At 47.3% G+C, this 17,732-nt stretch overlaps 1 protein-coding gene across 2 annotated transcripts in view; it reads right to left on the minus strand.

The window, feature by feature from the left end:
• Positions 1-17,732, minus strand: part of LOC100557873 (alpha-2-macroglobulin-like protein 1) — a 115,330-nt gene that overhangs the window by 83,666 nt on the left and 13,932 nt on the right. Inside the window, exon 6 of one of the 2 annotated variants that reach the window (XM_008103822.3) lies at positions 511-531. The exons of the other annotated variant lie outside the window; for it this stretch is intronic. Within the exon in view, the coding sequence (XP_008102029.1) occupies positions 511-531 (21 nt within the window). The remainder of the gene's footprint in view (positions 1-510; positions 532-17,732) is intronic. 2 annotated transcript variants of the gene reach the window in all.

Genomic DNA, 17,732 nt, shown 5'->3' on the forward strand with positions numbered 1-17,732 from the left:
GTAAACTAAAATTCATACTTCTTTACAATAATTTATCACATGATGCTGTGTGTAATCCCACTGACAGTGTACCTCCTAACGCGTCCCCCTTTATTGACAGGCAAAGTCCAAAGATAGCAGCCAATCTTACAAAGTTCCCAACACCTACCTAAGTGTGATAGACCTGTCCTGCTTCTATTCCAGCATACAGCATATGTCAAGTTACATCAGGGACACGATTTCCCCCCCCCTTCTCCCCCTCGCTATTCCCGAGCTGTTTATTTTCTTTTGTGGCATCCCTTTCAAGTGTACATAAAAAGCGTTTCCAGTCCTCAGATAAGGGAAAGCTCTTAAAATAAGGGACTATTGGCAATCCTATAAGGTTTCAGGCCCTCAGCCAAGGGACAACACATAAAGAGACACCTGGCAACTTTGTTCAGGATAGATGGTAACACTGAAATATTTTTATGAAATAAATTATAAAAATGTTTTTACTGGATATCATAAAGTAAAATATTAAGAATGTCTTACCAGCAGCTGCACCACCAAGATCTGCAAAAAATAGAACAGACACAACCCAAATCAACTTCATGAGAAATGTCTCCAGTTTCCCAATAGTAACCAATGCAAATTAATCTGCAAGACTCACTCACCCTTAATGCCCGTCAGACCTTCTGCCCAAGTTCAGATTGGACAGGAATGGTATATAATAATCTCACAGACATGATTTCTCTTGGAAGGTAAAGAAAACTCCTGGCTAAAATTCAATGTTTTAAAAACGGAGCCTGATAAGTCATAGGCGGATAAAGTGCAGACCACCACCTAAACAGTTTTTGTGATCTTCAACATTAACACGCTCTGCAAAAAAATCTGAATTGTGTCTCCTAAAAGCCCCCTGCCAATTCTCTTCTTAAAATGGTGGGAGGGCATCTACACTGACACTATAATTTATCTTGGAGCCAGTTTGAGAGGAACCAGTTTTGCGAAGTGGGTGATTACACAGATTGGTCTGGAACATGTTTGAGGTGGTTTCAAACCACTTTGCAGATTTGTTTTTTTTTTCTGTATCTCACAGAATCATAGAATCATAGAATAGTAGAGTAGACCTCATGGGCCATCCAATCCAACCCCCTGCCAAGAAGCAGGAAATCGCATTCAAAGCACCCCCGACAGATGGCCATTCAGCCTCTGCTTAAAAGCCTCCAAAGAAGGAGCCTCCACCACAGTCCGGGGCAGAGAGTTCCACTGCCGAACAGCCTTCACAGTGAAGAAGTTCTTCCTAATGTTCAGGTAGAATCTCCTTTCCTGTAGTTTGAAGCCATTGTTCCGTGTCCTAGTCTGCAGGGCAGCAGAAAACAAGCTTGTTCCCTCCTCCCTATGACTTCCCCTCACATATTTGTACATGGCTATCATGTCTCCTCTTAGCCTTCTCTTCTGCAGGCTAAACATGCCCAGTTCTTTAAGCCTCTCCTCATAGGGCTTGTTCTCCAGACCTTTGATCATTTTAGTTGCCCTCCTCTGGGCAACATCTTGTCAACATCTCCCTTCAACTGCAGTGCCTCAGAGAGATGCACATCAGTGCACCAGAAGCGTATGTGGTAGGAAAAAAGGGAACATGGCAGTTAGGAATAAAGGTGATCCCACTCCCAGGGGATTGATTAGCCCTCCGCTTCCTAGACCTTGGGGCATTTCTCAGCACCGCATGTTCTGTGTCTGGTAATGTGCTTCAGCAGGGGCAGGTGTCTACAATACCCTTTGCATCTTGCAGAGGCGATTTTGCCATGGATCTGGGATATACTTGGTTTAGCTGTAGTACATTATGTGGGTTACATCGGACTTTCATGAGACTTATTTAAAATGCATTGCCTCCTGTTTAATCCATGCTGCAGCCAACATTGCCAGCATGTGTTTTAAGGCAACTGCAGCCTCCAGTCGGCTTCGAACTACATCATATGGTCAGTGATGGAGGGCTTTTACTTTTTTTTTTTGTTTTCAAAAGTAAATGTGCACTTTTACCCACTTCCAGTTTGCTTTGGTTTTAGCTGTTTGTGAGGAGGCAACCAGAAAAAGAACCTTGGTCACCAGAGCCAATACTGTTGCTCATTTCTGTATTACTTGGGGGGGGGGGGGGTGAGGGTGGTAGAGCACGTAAGATATTGTATTGTCGAAGGCTTTCATGGCCAGGATCACAGGGTTGTTGTATGTTTTCCGGGCTGTATGGCCATGTTCTAGAAGTATTCTCTCCTGACGTTTCGCCCACATCTGTGGCAGGCATCCTCAGAGGTTTTGAGGTATGGAAAAACTAAGCAAGGAATGTTTATATATATGTGTGGGAAGTCCAGGGTGAGGGAAGAACTCTTGTCAGTTGGAGGCCAGCGTAAATGTTCCAGTTAATCACCCTAATTTGCATTGAATGGCTACATCTACTAGCTACTTTCTGACTGGGGGCATGCTTTGTTAACTGCCCTTAGTTCCCATGTCTCAGAGTGTTGCTTCTTGTTTACTGTTCTGATTTTTGAGTTTTTTAATACTGGTAGCCAGATTTTGTTCATTTTCATGGTTTCCTCCTTTCTGTTGAAGTTGTCCACATGTTTGTGAATTTCAATGGCTTCTCTGTGTAGTCCTCAGGTACTCTGCTCTGGCTGACTTCTCTGGTTGAGTTAGTCTGCCATGCCTTTCATGTTCTTTGACTCGTGTTTGGGCGCTGCGTTTGGTGGTCCCTATGTAGATCTCTCCACAGATGCAAGGTATACGTTAGACTCCTGCAGAGGTGAGAGGATCCCTCTTGTCCTTCACTGACCGTAGCATTTGTTGGATTTTCTTTGTGGGTCTTTAGATGGTTTGTAGGTTGTGATTCTTCATCAGTTTGCCTATGCGTCAAAGAACATGAAAGGCACTACAGACTAATTCAACCAGAGAAATCAGCCATTGCAGAGTGTTCCGTCCCCCAGGACGATGGTTTGCCTTACCTATTGGTCGTTTGTTTGTTTTCCCTCCTTTACATTTTGTTTGAGCCTCTGGCTGCAAAGGCCTAGGAAAGGTGGCTTGGAATCTGCAAGAGCTGGCTGCAGTTTTCTTTGCAGTGATTGGTCAAAGAGTGCAACATCTTAGGACCGCCCTTTTTACCAGGGTCTAGTCTCCATTTTGGAGCTTCATTCTGGCTATAGTCTTCCAACGTGCTGGAGCTGTGCAAAGCTAACTGGGACAAATCATCCTCAAAACCAGGCCAATCTAAGCCTATCCAAATTAGATAAGTATTGAATTATATTGATCTGGAATAGGAAATCTAGTTAGAGGAGCAAAGTTATTCCATCGCTTCTAGAACTAATCTTTGCTGTAAAGATAGGGAAGGAAAGAGTTTCTCCTTCTAATATAGGCAGCGTGATTAGGGTATAGTGGTTTTATAATCACTTTTGCCTTCTGGAACCAGGGATAATTCTGCAACTAAAACCTATGGAAATTTGTTTCATTTTCTGCAACTTTAAGATCTGTGCCAGGTTTACAACCTTGTATGAATAAACATCCTTTTTTGAAGTTATCCAGACTCAGTCGTTCAATATCTATAGGACAGCTTATAGGGATTTGCAGTTCGCCCGGATAAAGGACAGCACGTTTCAGTTTTATAGTTTTTTATTGTCCGGCGGACGGCACAGTTTTGAGGTAGATCAGCGGTTTTTCCGCTTCAGCTAGCTTGCACGGCCATAGAGACTTTGATTTTGTTGGTCTGTTGCAGTGAAAGCTTGCTGCCAGGCCGAAAGGCAAGTGAGAGAGTGGGGCTCCATTCCTTCAGCCTCTGCAGTATCCTGCTCTTCAGCTCGCGTGTGTGCGCGTAGCCCTGCGGCTGTTTCGGCAATTGCACGGCTGTGCAAAACCCAGCAGTAGGTCCTGGAGGTGGTGAGTCCAGAAGCACTCGGCCGGGACAGTCGCCTGGCGGTGGTGACCTGCCTCATCGTCCTGCGGTAGTGACCTGCCTCATCGTCCTGCGGTGGTGACCTGCCTCATCGTCCTGCGGTGGTGACCTGCCTCATCGTCCTGCGGTGGTGACCTGCTTCATCGTCCTGCGGTGGTGACCTGTTTCATCGACCTGCGGTGGTGACCTCCCTTCACAGCGGGGAGGAGGCGTCTCTTCTCTCCTCCTTTCCAAAGCCAGCCTCGGTGCTCCTTCGGCGGCAGGCCTCGAGCCGCAGAGCACAAGGTGCTTGAAAATTTGGCGAAGTCGCCATTTTGGCAGTTTACGTCACTCGGGCAAGGGAGGTATCAAGTGGCAAGTTGCTGTCAGTTGGCATTTTGCAGCTTGCCCACTAAAATCTGGCGCCAAAGGTCACAATCTTTGCAAAGTATAGTTACTTAGTGATATATATTGCTATGGTTAAGTGTTGTGCATTGTATTATATGTTGTATTTGCTTTTGTTGTAAATTTACTTGCTATTAAGAATACATAATGTCTATGCAATTTCAAGACGATACAGATGGTATACCTCCTTCTGAGGCTGAAAGTAGGAATGAAAGGCCCCAAAGGATAAAGCACCCTTCAGCCAAAATGCTAGCCCATCTAATAGACGAAAAGGAGCTCCTCCATGTGAGGTTAGGTTCGGCATGGGAGCGAATTGTAACATTGATGGTCAGAATTGAGAGCTTGGGTATTACAAGGGTGCCATCCATATTACAGACAGACCTTGAAGAGACCTTCGGTCTCTGGAGGGGTTTGGTGTCTAAGATAGTCCAGGTCCTCGAGCGCATTAACGCCAAGGATTCAGAGTTAGAAATAGTGAGTGTCTTAGCTGACACTAATGAGAAAGAAAATAAGGTGAGGGCAATTCTAGATGCCTTGGAATTTAGTTCTCCACCTGTTAATCTAAGGTCTGAGCCAAAAGGAAATCAGTCTTCCTTATGCAGCCATGAGACCAATCTTTTAAAATCACCTGCTGTGGCACTTAGTCTTAAGTCTAACCGCTCTAGCCAGGTATCTAAACTAAGGGAGTGTGCATCATCTAAACATAGCCACTCTAGCAAGTCTTCTGCTGCTGGGAGTGCCATCTCTTCCCTAGCTGCCTTGCACATAAAGGAGGCTGCACGTCTGGAGCTAAAGAGCAAGGTAGCGGGGGCGGAGGCTGATGCTAAGGCAGCTGATCTCACCCTTCCCTTTAAAGAAGAAGAGCAACGACTGCAAATAGAACAGGCCCGTAGACAAAGCGAAATGCAAATAGAACAGGCCCGTAGACAAAGCGAAATGCAAATAGAACAGGCTCGTATAGAGATGCTTAGAATAAAGATGGATGCCGCAGCCAAAAGGGTAAGGGCTGAGACTTTGGCCAAGGCCCTAATTGAGCCACTCACAGAAGAAAATGTAAGCCAGTTACCAATACAGGATCCTTCTGCCAAAGTGTTTGCGCACCTTGGCAGCATGAACAGCCAGTTTTCGGATGAGGAACAGGAAGACTTCTCTCCTTACCCAGAGCAGGGCCCCAAAGTCACGTTTGAATTTCCTGCAGAGCAGAGCGTCATAGCGGGGAGCTCACCCTTGCTCGAGCTACCTGTGCCTCCTGCTAAAACCCTAGGTCAGTCAATCAGGGCCCCAAGGCCGAGCGCTAGTTGGCCCCTACAGACAGCTGCACAGGGAACCATCGATTCGTCAGTGGTCGATGTCATCCCTCCAAGAGGCCAAAGGTTGACGCAAGGTACACGGTGGGAGTCCACTCCACAACAGCAAACTCCTCAATTGTTCCCTTCGACGCCAGAGTCCCAGCTTGTCTCCATCATCAGAAGCCCCAGAAGAGATCTTAAGGACAAGGGTGTCGAAAAGTTTTCGGACAAGCCTGAGGAATTTCTTCTCTGGAAGGCCACCTTCCAGAGAGCAATCAGAGACTTAAAGTTATTGCCGGAGGAAGAACTGACTCTTCTGGCTGCATGGTTGGGCCCAGCCTCATCCTCACAAGTTAAGAAGATCTACGCAGCCCACGTAGCCGATCCCGACAAAGCCCTGGAAAAGGCCTGGGCCAGGTTGCAGCAGAGGTATGGGGCCAGCACAGAGATTGAAGCATCTCTTATGGACAAGCTCCAAAGGTTCCCAGCTTTGAAACTCAAAGACTTCAAACTCTTGTGGGACCTCAGCGATCTCCTTACGGAATTAGAGTCGGCCAAGGAGAATCCAGAACTGCCCGGTTTGAAGTGCCTCGATCAGCACCTGTCCCAGAGGCAGATCTTGACCAAGCTGCCCTTCACTTTGCAAGAACGCTGGGGACAGGAGGTCTTCAACTACAAGGAGGCCCACTCCCAGGCATACCCTCCATTTTCTCATTTGGTCCAGTTCATCACAAGGGCGGCCAGAGAAAGGAATGATCCGCAGACGGGCCTCCCCACCTTATACCAAGGGACCCAGCCAGAGAAGGCACCTAAAGTGGACAAGAAACCATCTAGAGAGGCCAATAGACCTGTCAGCGTAAAGGCAGTCGAAACTCAACACAAGACTGATGAACCCAGGTCGGAGGTAAAAGAGTTGCTTTGCCCTATTCACCAAAAGCCTCACAGCTTGGCCAACTGCAGGGAGTTTAGTAGAAAGACATACAAAGAAAGGCAACAGCTAGTTCAAAAGCAGGGAATCTGCTTTAGATGCTGTGGAGCAACTCCACACTTTGCATCCAACTGCAAAGAAAACATCAAGTGTGAGAAATGCAACAGCCTCAAGCATTGCACCGCAATGCACAACTCCAATATCATCTCCCACCCCAAAGAGAACGCTTCACCAAAAGAAAAGTCAGCAGTCGAAGACACCGACAAGCCAGCCGCACCAGAGATGCAGGTGGAAGTTTCAGCAGTCGCCTGTACAGAGCTGTGTTCTGACTCGCACCAGTACAGAGTTTGTCATCCTATCTGCCTAGCGGATGTATATCCAGCCAAGAGCCCTTGGCTTAGAAAGAGACTCTATGTGGCCCTGGATTCACAGAGCGACGCCTCCCTGGCTACTCCAGAGTTCTTCCGCATGTTTGACCTTAAAACCAAGATGGTCGACTACACTATGGCTACGTGTGCAGGAAAAAAGAAGTTGCAGGGTCGCATAGCATCTGGCTTTGTTGTCTCCTCTTGCGACCAGAAGAGACAGTTCAAGTTGCCAGACCTGATTGAGTGTTCCTCCATCCCTCGGAACAAAAAACAAATTGTAACTAGAGAAGTTGTGGAGGCTCATCCACATTTGCGACGGTTAAAGAATGCTATACCAGCCTTTCGGCCAGATGTGGACATTGCCCTTTTGCTTGGCTCGGACTGCCCGAGCTTGTTCTGTGTGAACGACCAAGTTAAAGGACCTCCAGGTGCACCTATCACACAACAATTGCCATTAGGCTGGACAGTCATAGGCCCAGTGTGCATAAACAAGATGCACCCACCATCGTCGTTGGACTCCAATCAAGCACAGGTGCTTAAAGGTGGACGTCCTACACTTGTGCGCAGTTGCCTAAGTCATATCTCGGTCTACTGCCAAGCAATAACTCCAGAGTATTCCTCCATCTTCAAAGTCTCTGAGAGAGACGAAGCCACAGCGCTCTCGAAAGATGAGCAAAGGTTTTCGGACATTATGAATGCTCAAGTCTCACGAAGTGCAGAGGTGAAAGCCTGCAAATCAACCACAGAAATCAAGATGGGCCAAAGATCTTGCCTGGAACCACACCGTTTTGAACGTTTTTCGGAGTGGCACAGTCTTCTTAGAGCAGTTGCTAGGCTTATACATCGCTTAGTCTGCAAAGATAGTCAGCCTTTACAGGTCCAGGATATGATAAAGGCTAAGAGCGTCATATTCAAGTCAGTACAGAGATCTGCTTTCAAGCAGGAAATAGCTAGGCTAGAGCAAGGGCTCAACATCCCTAATCAAAGTCTTCTAAATGAGTTAAACCCATTTTTAGACAAGGAGGGTATTTTGAGAGTTGGAGGAAGGTTAGCCAAAGCTAAACTCAAGGCGTGCATAAAAAACCCCATCATCATACCCCCTAATAGTCACACTGCATTGCTGCTCGTTCGGCATTACCATGAGAAAATCCATCATCAAGGTAGAACTCTGACTGAGGCGACCCTTAGAAATGAAGGCCTGTGGGTGGTAAATGCTAAAAGTTTGGTCAGCAGTGTTATTTTTAAGTGTGTCAAATGTCGGCGACTCAGAGTCAGCTGATGGCTGAGTTACCTCAGGACAGGACTTTGACAGACCCCCCCTTTTCCCATGTGGGAATCGATGTGTTTGGTCCTTGGGAGGTTGTCACTAGGAAAACCAGGGGTGGTGTTGTAAATAACAAAAGATGTGCGGTTTTGTTTACTTGTTTGTCAAAACGAACTGTCTATATAGAGGTTGCAGAGGGAATGGACACTTCATCATTCATAAACGCATTGAAAAGGTTCATAGCCCTCAGAGGGCCAATTAAGTCAATTTGGTCGGACTGTGGCACCAATTTTGCATGTGCAGACCTTAGCCAACCACTTCTGGAAGAGGTGGAAGGCCGAATACTTAAGCCAGCTTCCAACCAGAAGACTCTGGCAAACCCCAAAGGACAATGCCAAGGTGGGAAACCTTGTGTTGCCAAAGGACAAAGACTTGCCCCGCTATGCCTGGCCTATGGGCATTATACTAAAGACCTTTCCTTGCCCTGACGGTAAGGTTAGAAAAGTTCAAGTAAAGACTCATAGTAAGGACAAAATGTCTGTCCTGGACAGACCAATTAGTGACCTCGTGTTGCTTATTGGAGATGTTTAAAGTTCTAGTGTTTGTATTGTTGTGTATACAAAGGTGTTTGTATGTTTTTGATTGGTAAATTCCCACATCCTGGGAATTTAGCGGGGAGTGTTCCGTCCCCCAGGACGATGGTTTGCCTTACCTATTGGTCGTTTGTTTGTTTTCCCTCCTTTACATTTTGTTTGAGCCTCTGGCTGCAAAGGCCTAGGAAAGGTGGCTTGGAATCTGCAAGAGCTGGCTGCAGTTTTCTTTGCAGTGATTGGTCAAAGAGTGCAACATCTTAGGACCGCCCTTTTTACCAGGGTCTAGTCTCCATTTTGGAGCTTCATTCTGGCTATAGTCTTCCAACGTGCTGGAGCTGTGCAAAGCTAACTGGGACAAATCATCCTCAAAACCAGGCCAATCTAAGCCTATCCAAATTAGATAAGTATTGAATTATATTGATCTGGAATAGGAAATCTAGTTAGAGGAGCAAAGTTATTCCATCGCTTCTAGAACTAATCTTTGCTGTAAAGATAGGGAAGGAAAGAGTTTCTCCTTCTAATATAGGCAGCGTGATTAGGGTATAGTGGTTTTATAATCACTTTTGCCTTCTGGAACCAGGGATAATTCTGCAACTAAAACCTATGGAAATTTGTTTCATTTTCTGCAACTTTAAGATCTGTGCCAGGTTTACAACCTTGTATGAATAAACATCCTTTTTTGAAGTTATCCAGACTCAGTCGTTCAATATCTATAGGACAGCTTATAGGGATTTGCAGTTCGCCCGGATAAAGGACAGCACGTTTCAGTTTTATAGTTTTTTATTGTCCGGCGGACGGCACACAGAGCACCTGATGAACCAACCTGGACACAGTATAGTGAGGCGGGGGGGGTTAAGGAACCCCAGGAAATACCATATATGGGCAGAGATGGCGACAGCTAGCGACCCGGGTGCATAAACTCACAGAAACATGTGACTTCTGGGAAATCATGTGTTTCTGAAGAAATGAAAGCTAAAGATAAACAAACAGCGCATGCGTACGCAGGCGCTGTTTGTAATTTGTGAGCACGGCACAAAAAGGGTGCAGCCGGCCTGCTGGTCAGCACTGATTGGGCAGCGTCACAACTCTAAGCCAATGAATTTGCTTGTGGGCGGGCATAACCCGAACCCTGTAGTGTGTATAAATGTTCACTCAGCATGCCACTGGTCGGTTCCCCTGGAGAAGCACTTACTTTGTGCTAGGGGGACCCCTAGTGGCCATTAGCGAAATAAAACTGCTTTCTGGGAAATTCCTTCAGTTGTCCGTCTTCAAATTCCTCCACTGCGCCAACAAGAACCGTAGCACGAAGGTTCCGCTACATTTTCTGGTGACCCCGACGTGATTTTTTCCTATAAGACGGGCCAGGAGATTTGGAGACGGATCCCGTTGGCGGGACGGCCTCAACTCAGCGGTGGGGGCCTGAGGCAACTACCGTGAGACGAGAAGGGGCCCCTGAATACTACACGACCGGCTGCGGTGCTTGCCTCTGATGCCAACGCCGACTGACGGTGAGAGCTGCAACATCAGCGAGGTTCCACAGAAACCGGCTAGGAGGAAAAGGATCCAGGGGAAAAAAGCCCAGGGGCGAAGGTTGGTCCGACGTCTACAGAAATCTGGCAAGTATAGGGGTTTGCATGAGATATTAAGGGAACGCCAGCGCTGGGAGGGACAAAAAAAGTTCCCAGGGAGGTAGAAAGGGGTTCTGTCTTGTGTTTCCTGACGCATGCCGTGAGTGGCCGGGTGCCCAGGCCAGGACAGTCCCCTCTATTAGGCAGGATGGGAGGGAAAAATTCAAAGAGCTCCACTCCCTTACAATGCATCTTAGATAATTTTGGCTCTTTTGCTAGCAGAGCCGTAGCAGGGAATCCAAGGGACCTAAGAGATTATAGACTGAGAAATTTGTGTCAGGGAGAATGGCCAGATTTTGGTTTAGGTTGGCAAGTAGAAGGAACGTGGGATCTGAAACTGATCCGAACAGTGGAAGAATATTGTGCTGTGAATCATCCGAACCAGTGGGTCTATATTGCTACGTGGGAACGGGTAGTTAGAGAAGATCCAGGTTGGGTTCGACAGTGCAGGAATGGCAAATGTATGGTGGTGAAGAAGGAGGGGAAAAAGAAGGAAGTTTTCCAATCCAATGAGGAGGACTACCCAGATTTACAGTTGAGTGTACAGGCTAGACAACAGGAATTATTGCCGCCACCCTTGCCACCGCCCCCCCCCCACCCCAGGGAACAGCCCCCACACTAGGAACGAGACCCCCACCCTACTCTTCGGAGTCAACCGAAGCGGCCAAGAAACACTATCCTAGCCTAGAAAAATATCAGGAGGAAACAAAGGAAAAGAAGAAGTCACAACGGATGCCCAGTGATGCTTCTCCGGCACAAACTCGGAGACATGGAGCTCCGGTGTGGTCTGGTGATTCACCGACCGGACCGGCCCTCCAGATGCCCTTGAGAACGGTGCCTGTGATAAACAACAGGAATGAGATAGTTCAAGCATACCAGGTAGTGCCTTTCAGTAGTAGTGACATTTTGAATTGGAAAAATAATACTCCACCTTATAGTGAAGAACCCCAAGCTATGGCTAGGCTATTGGAAGGGATTATGGCAACCCATAATCCCACCTGGCAAGATTGCAGACAATTGTTGAATATGTTGTTCACATCAGAGGAGAGAAGAGCAGTGTTGAATAATGGGGTAGCCATAGCCCAGGTTGGTGCCCCACAAGATGGTGATGCAGCCGAGTGGGGAGCACAGAGGTTTCCTGTGGAAATAGATCCCCAATGGGACACCGCAGAAGAAGGACATTTGCAGAGACTGAAAGGATTCCAGCGTATATTGGTAGAAGCGGTAAAGAGGGGCCCGCCGCGACCCGTCAACATTGTAAAAATTCAGGGAGTGGTACAGGAAAAATCTGAGTCACCAACAGCCTTTTTGGAAAGGCTGGAGGCAGCATATAGAAAGTATAGCCCGTATAATTTGGAGGATGAAAACGGTAGGAGGGCGATTCAACAGTCTTTTATCAGTCAAGCGGCTCCTGATATCCGGAGAAAGATTCAAAAGCAACCAGGATTTCTAGGAAAGACTATGAATGAATTGTTGGCACTCGCAGATCAAGTTTATATGGCGAGGGACCAGGTAGAAGAAGAGAAGAAGGACAGGAAGAAGAAGCAGGAATACCAAGCATTAGTTACCATGATGGAACAAAGTGCAAGTGGACAGAGAGGAAGAGGAGGATATGCCAGAGGGGGACAAGGAGGAAGAAGGGGGCCCCCTCGGAGGTTAGGTCGAGACCAATGTGCTAAATGTAAGAAGTTTGGACACTGGAAAGGTGAATGCCCAGAAGGAAGAGAAGGAAGTCAGGAAGGACCGAGAGAAAGAGGAAGGCCTGAGAGAGGAAGAAACCCAGGAAGGGGAAGAGGACGTGGGAACTACGTACCTTTTCCTGCAAGAGAGGTGATAGCTGCAGCAGCTGTGATGGAAGAAGAATGGGAAGATATGGATGGAGGAGAGGAATGAGGAAGCCAGGCTCTTGTTTTGTTGGACCCCGGGGAGCCGATGGTCACACTTGAAATCGGGGACCAACAATTGGACTTTTTAGTGGACACAGGTGCCGAAAAATCAGTAGTAAATACAAAAATTAGTCCACCAACTCGGGAAACTACGAAAGTAATAGGGGTGTCTGGGAAGACCCAGAAGTGCCCCTTCCTTAAGGAACGCACCTGCAATCTGGCCGGACATCAGGTCAAGCATAAGATGTTATATCTCCCAGACTGCCCAGTCCCTTTATTGGGAAGGGACATTTTATCAAAATTACAAGCACAACTCCAGTTCATGAAGAATGGACAAGTGGAGCTATCATTTCCCATGGAAGAGGAATGGAGACTGTTTCAAGTTAGGATTTTTACTGAAGAAATACAATGGCCATGGCATGAGACTCCTTTAGTGTGGGCAGAAGATAATCCTCCAGGATTAGCTAAATATGTTCCACCGGTGGTGGTGGAAGTGAAAAGAGGAATGGGGCCCATATGCAAGCCACAGTATCCCGTCAGTCGAGAGGCAGTGCAGGGGATCAGAAAGCATCTAGAGCGACTTCTGCAGCATGGGATATTGGTACCATGCAGTTCCCCATGGAACACGCCCCTGCTCCCAGTCAAGAAACCAGGAGGACAAGGAGAATATCGCCCAGTCCAAGATTTGCGGGCTGTAAATCAAGTCACCGTTCCCCTAACCCCGGTAGTGCCAAATCCATACATCATGATGAGTCTAGTACCAGCATTTGCCAAATGGTTTACTGTATTGGATTTAAAGGATGCATTCTTTTGCATTCGATTGGCCCCTGTATCCCAACCGATCTTTGCTTTCCAGTGGGAATCTCAGCAGTCAGGGCAAAGGACCCAGTATGTTTGGACACGCCTTCCTCAGGGGTTCCGGGACAGCCCGACCATTTTTGGTCAAGCCCTGGCCAAAGACTTACAGGATTTTGTAATACCTAAGGAAGAGGGAATTTGGCTTCAATATGCAGATGACCTGCTTATCGCTTGCCGGACACTAGGGGGCTGTAAAGAGCATACTTTGAGATTTCTCAAGACATTGGAAGAAAAGGGTTACAAAGTGTCAAAGAAAAAGGCCCAGTTGTGCTGTCCCACGGTGAAATATTTGGGGTTCCATCTGACCGAAGGAAAGAAGATGTTAGGAGCTGAAAGAAAGGAAGTTGTTTGTGCCATCCCCACTCCCAGTACCCGGCGACAGGTGCGGGAATTTTTGGGATCAGCAGGATATTGTAGACAGTGGATCCCCAACTATGCCGTGTTGGCTAAGCCACTGTACCAGGCTACGAGAGGTGGAAGAGAAGATCCATTTGAGTGGACAGAAGAATGTCAACAGGCATTTAAGGCATTAAAAGAAGCATTGATGTCATCTCCAGCATTAGGACTGCCCGATTTGGAAAAACCATTCACTCTGTTCGCTGCAGAGCGGGAAGGAACAGCGGTTGGAGTATTGACCCAACCACTAGGTTCATGGCAAAGGCCGATTGCCTACTTGTCAAAGCAATTGGACACAGTGGCTCGTGGATTGCCACCTTGCCTGAGGGCTGTGGCAGCATCAGTAGATTTAATCAAAGAAGCGAATAAATTGACCCTAGGACAGCCACTGACAGTTAAGGTGCCCCATAGCGTTAAGGCACTGTTAGACATTAAGGGACCGCGCTGGCTCACAAGTGAGAGGTTAATGAAATATGAGGGATTGTTGTGTGACAACCCACTGGTGACCCTGGAGACTTGCTCCACTCTGAATCCGGCCACCTTGCTCCCGACTCCAGGAGACACCACGATCCATCAGTGTGCCCAGGTGATGGATGAGGTATTCTCCAGTCGACCGGATTTGAAGGATGTGCCACTAACTAAGGTGGACGACACTCTGTTCACAGATGGAAGCTCCTTTATGGAAAATAATCAAAGACACTCAGGTTATGCGGTTGTTCGGTGGGGGGGAGAGACGCTGGAAGCAGAGTCACTGCCCCCGGGGACTTCTGCCCAGAAGGCCGAATTGATTGCCCTGACCCGAGCGTTGGAATTGTCAAGCGGAAAGCGGGTTAACGTCTACACAGACTCAAAATATGCCTTCACCACCCTCCACGCACATGGAGCACTGTACAAGGAGCGCGGGCTCCTCACGTCTGGAGGAAAGTGCGTGAAACATGCTGGAGAGATTGTGGATCTCCTGGAGGCGGTTTGGAAGCCAAGGCAGGTGGCTGTGATGCATTGTAAAGGGCACCAACGTGGAGACGATCCCGTAGTGCAAGGAAATAGGCAGGCTGATCTGGCAGCCAAAGAGGCAGCTAGGCTGCCCTATATTGAACATCAGGTAATGGCCCTACAGGTAGAATTAACTGAACATAACATTACATATACACCAGAGGAAGAAGAATGGGCCTTAAAGGAGAAGGGTCAGTGGTCAGGAGAACTCATAGTGATGCCAGACGCCCGTGTCTACGTCCCTAAGGACTTGGCATGGCACTTAGTCCAACACATGCACCAAAACACACATTTAGGAAAAATGGCATTGGCAAATCTGCTAGGACGACAGTTGTATATCGATGGATTACATAGCCTAACGGCAGCAGCAGCCCGAAGATGCTGTACATGTATCAAAAATAACCCCAGAGAAGGACCCCTCAAGCCACCAGGAGTCCAACATGTGGGTGGGGTACCCTTTGAAGCTTTAGTCACTGACTTTACAGAAATGCCCCCATACAAAGGATACAAATATTTACTGGTGTTCGTGGACACATACACAGGATGGGTGGAAGCTTACCCTACAAGAACTGAGAAGGCTGTAGAGGTGTCAAGAGCTCTAATGAAAGATGTTATTCCCAGATTTGGCATACCCTTAGAAATTGGATCAGATAATGGCCCCGCATATATTCAACAGGCTGTGCAAGGATTATGTAGAATTTTGGGCATAAAATGGAAGTTACATTGTGCATATAGACCCCAATCTTCTGGAAAAGTGGAAAGAATGAATAGGACATTAAAGGCTCAGCTTGGGAAACTTTGCCAAGAGACAGGATTGCCGTGGACGGTGGTTTTGCCCATGGCATTATTAGGAATCAGATGTGCACCACACAAACGGACAGGACTCTCCCCTTTTGAAAGACTCTATGGACGACCCCCTTTGAACTTGAAGGGAGCCTTAGAGACAGGAGCTGAGCAGCACCTCATAGGAGAGAAACAGACATTGGCCCAGGTTCAGGCTTTGGGCAGACAAATGCAGCAGTTAGAAAAATACATTTCTGAATTGAACCCACCATTCCCTACCACACCTCTACATTGTTTTTCACCAGGTGACGAGGTTCTGGTCAAGGATTGGAAGATTGAGCCATTGGGACCCAAGTGGCGAGGACCCTATGTTGTGCTCCTGTCTACCCCCACTGCAGTGAAGGTGAAGGAGATTAAGCCGTGGATACATTACACCCGTGTAAAACTAGCACCTGAGGAGTGGCGGACGGAGCGAGTTCCTGGTGAGGACCTGAGACTCAGGATCATCCGGCAACTCCCTAAGGGGTCAACAAGGCCATGAAGCTGATCCCTTCGGGTGCAACGGAGCGTCGGTGGTCAAGTATGTCGCAGCATGGCCCAACAAAGGCGCTCTCCGGGAGATGGTGGCTAGACATTTTGAGAGGAAAAAGTGGGAGACAAGCTATGAGGAGGGGAGGAAAGCGCACTGTGTTTGGTATATTATTTGTGCTGAGTTTTATTCTCTCTTTTGGAAAAAGAGCACATGGGAATTGGATAAAAGAACATGCCAATTATATGTTTGAGCAGCACGGGAAAGAGGTAGCATTAATATATGAACACCCCCTCACCGTAGGAGATTTTTCATTTCTTCCCGATTTAATTGATGAACCACAGATTGTGTTGGAGGGATTGTCCAAGGCTCAGGAGGGTCCACCTACCGTGTTTTCTAGCATACCGCAAAGGATAAATAAAACTCGGTTTCGACGGTTTAGATACCATACCTCCACCAGGGGTTTGTGCTTCTGTTGTGGAGGATCGGGAATATGGAATTCTGAGTGGAAACACTGGGGAACTAGGCAGGCGTTCTTTTCCCGATTAGGCAATTATTCCCATTGTCGAGACCGGTTCTATCTACATGGACGATTTAATACATCTTATGTCTCACGATTAAATCTAACCGCAACCGAGTGGGCTAGCATGTATCCAGATTATCCCACATTTAGTGTGAATGATTCTATTGAGGGCCTAAAATCTTATATGAACATACTGCAACAATTAACCCAACTGAGCCTAGGTAAAAGCCTCTGTCCGTTATGGCAAATTAGGGATCCAAATCTATGGTTTTTCTTTGATAAATGGGCCACAAATTATCACCCCGGCAACTACCAGTGTGTCGGTGTGGGTTATTTGACATTCCCAGTTCAGGTCTTACACAAAGGGCATCAGCGCCTGAAACGGGACATTGTGCAAACAGGCCCTCTAGGACCAGAATGCTCGGATGAGGTCATTATCAACAAGGCCCTGTCAGGTTCAGAAGCCTCCCGTGTAGGAGGAGGCCTGATCACAGGCTTGTTGACACTGGGTGCTTACCCAGGGATTGTAGCTCAAGCAAACCGTAGAAGTGTTCTAGGCCTGACTTGCCGCCTTGAAAAGTCCATAAATGCCACTGGTAAAATTTTCCGGGAAATCCAGTCTGAAGTAGAAGAAATCAGCCAGATGGCCCTACAGCATAAGTTGGCCCTTGACTACCTACTGGCGGCCAGGGGGGGGTTATGCGCCATGGTTAGAGGACGTTGTGTAGTGAAATTTCATAACTTGAATAATACTATTGAAGATGACATCGAGTCATTACAAAAGTTAATTTACAATAATGTCCAGGAGATAGAAGGTTGGTCTCCCTTCTCCTGGGTGACTAGCTGGTTACCCTCAATAGAATGGTTGAAGAACATATTGTTGGTAGGGATTTTAGGATTGTTCATTGTTCTCATAGTTATGTGTTGCACTCCAATAATGATGCAAATGTGTACTAGGTGTGTCACACAATCTTTACCTGAAAAAAAGATAGCCATACTCCAAGCCAAGCGGGATTGGATGGAACCATAATGCTTTGCTTCAGCTTTTGTACATGCGCTTCGCAAAAAGAAAATGGGGGAGTGAGGCGGGGGGGGTTAAGGAACCCCAGGAAATACCATATATGGGCAGAGATGGCGACAGCTAGCGACCCGGGTGCATAAACTCACAGAAACATGTGACTTCTGGGAAATCATGTGTTTCTGAAGAAATGAAAGCTAAAGATAAACAAACAGCGCATGCGTACGCAGGCGCTGTTTGTAATTTGTGAGCACGGCACAAAAAGGGTGCAGCCGGCCTGCTGGTCAGCACTGATTGGGCAGCGTCACAACTCTAAGCCAATGAATTTGCTTGTGGGCGGGCATAACCCGAACCCTGTAGTGTGTATAAATGTTCACTCAGCATGCCACTGGTCGGTTCCCCT

Source organism: Anolis carolinensis, chromosome 2 (genome assembly GCF_035594765.1).
Source record: "Anolis carolinensis isolate JA03-04 chromosome 2, rAnoCar3.1.pri, whole genome shotgun sequence".
In the NCBI taxonomy this organism is placed as follows: Eukaryota; Metazoa; Chordata; class Lepidosauria; order Squamata; family Dactyloidae; genus Anolis; species Anolis carolinensis.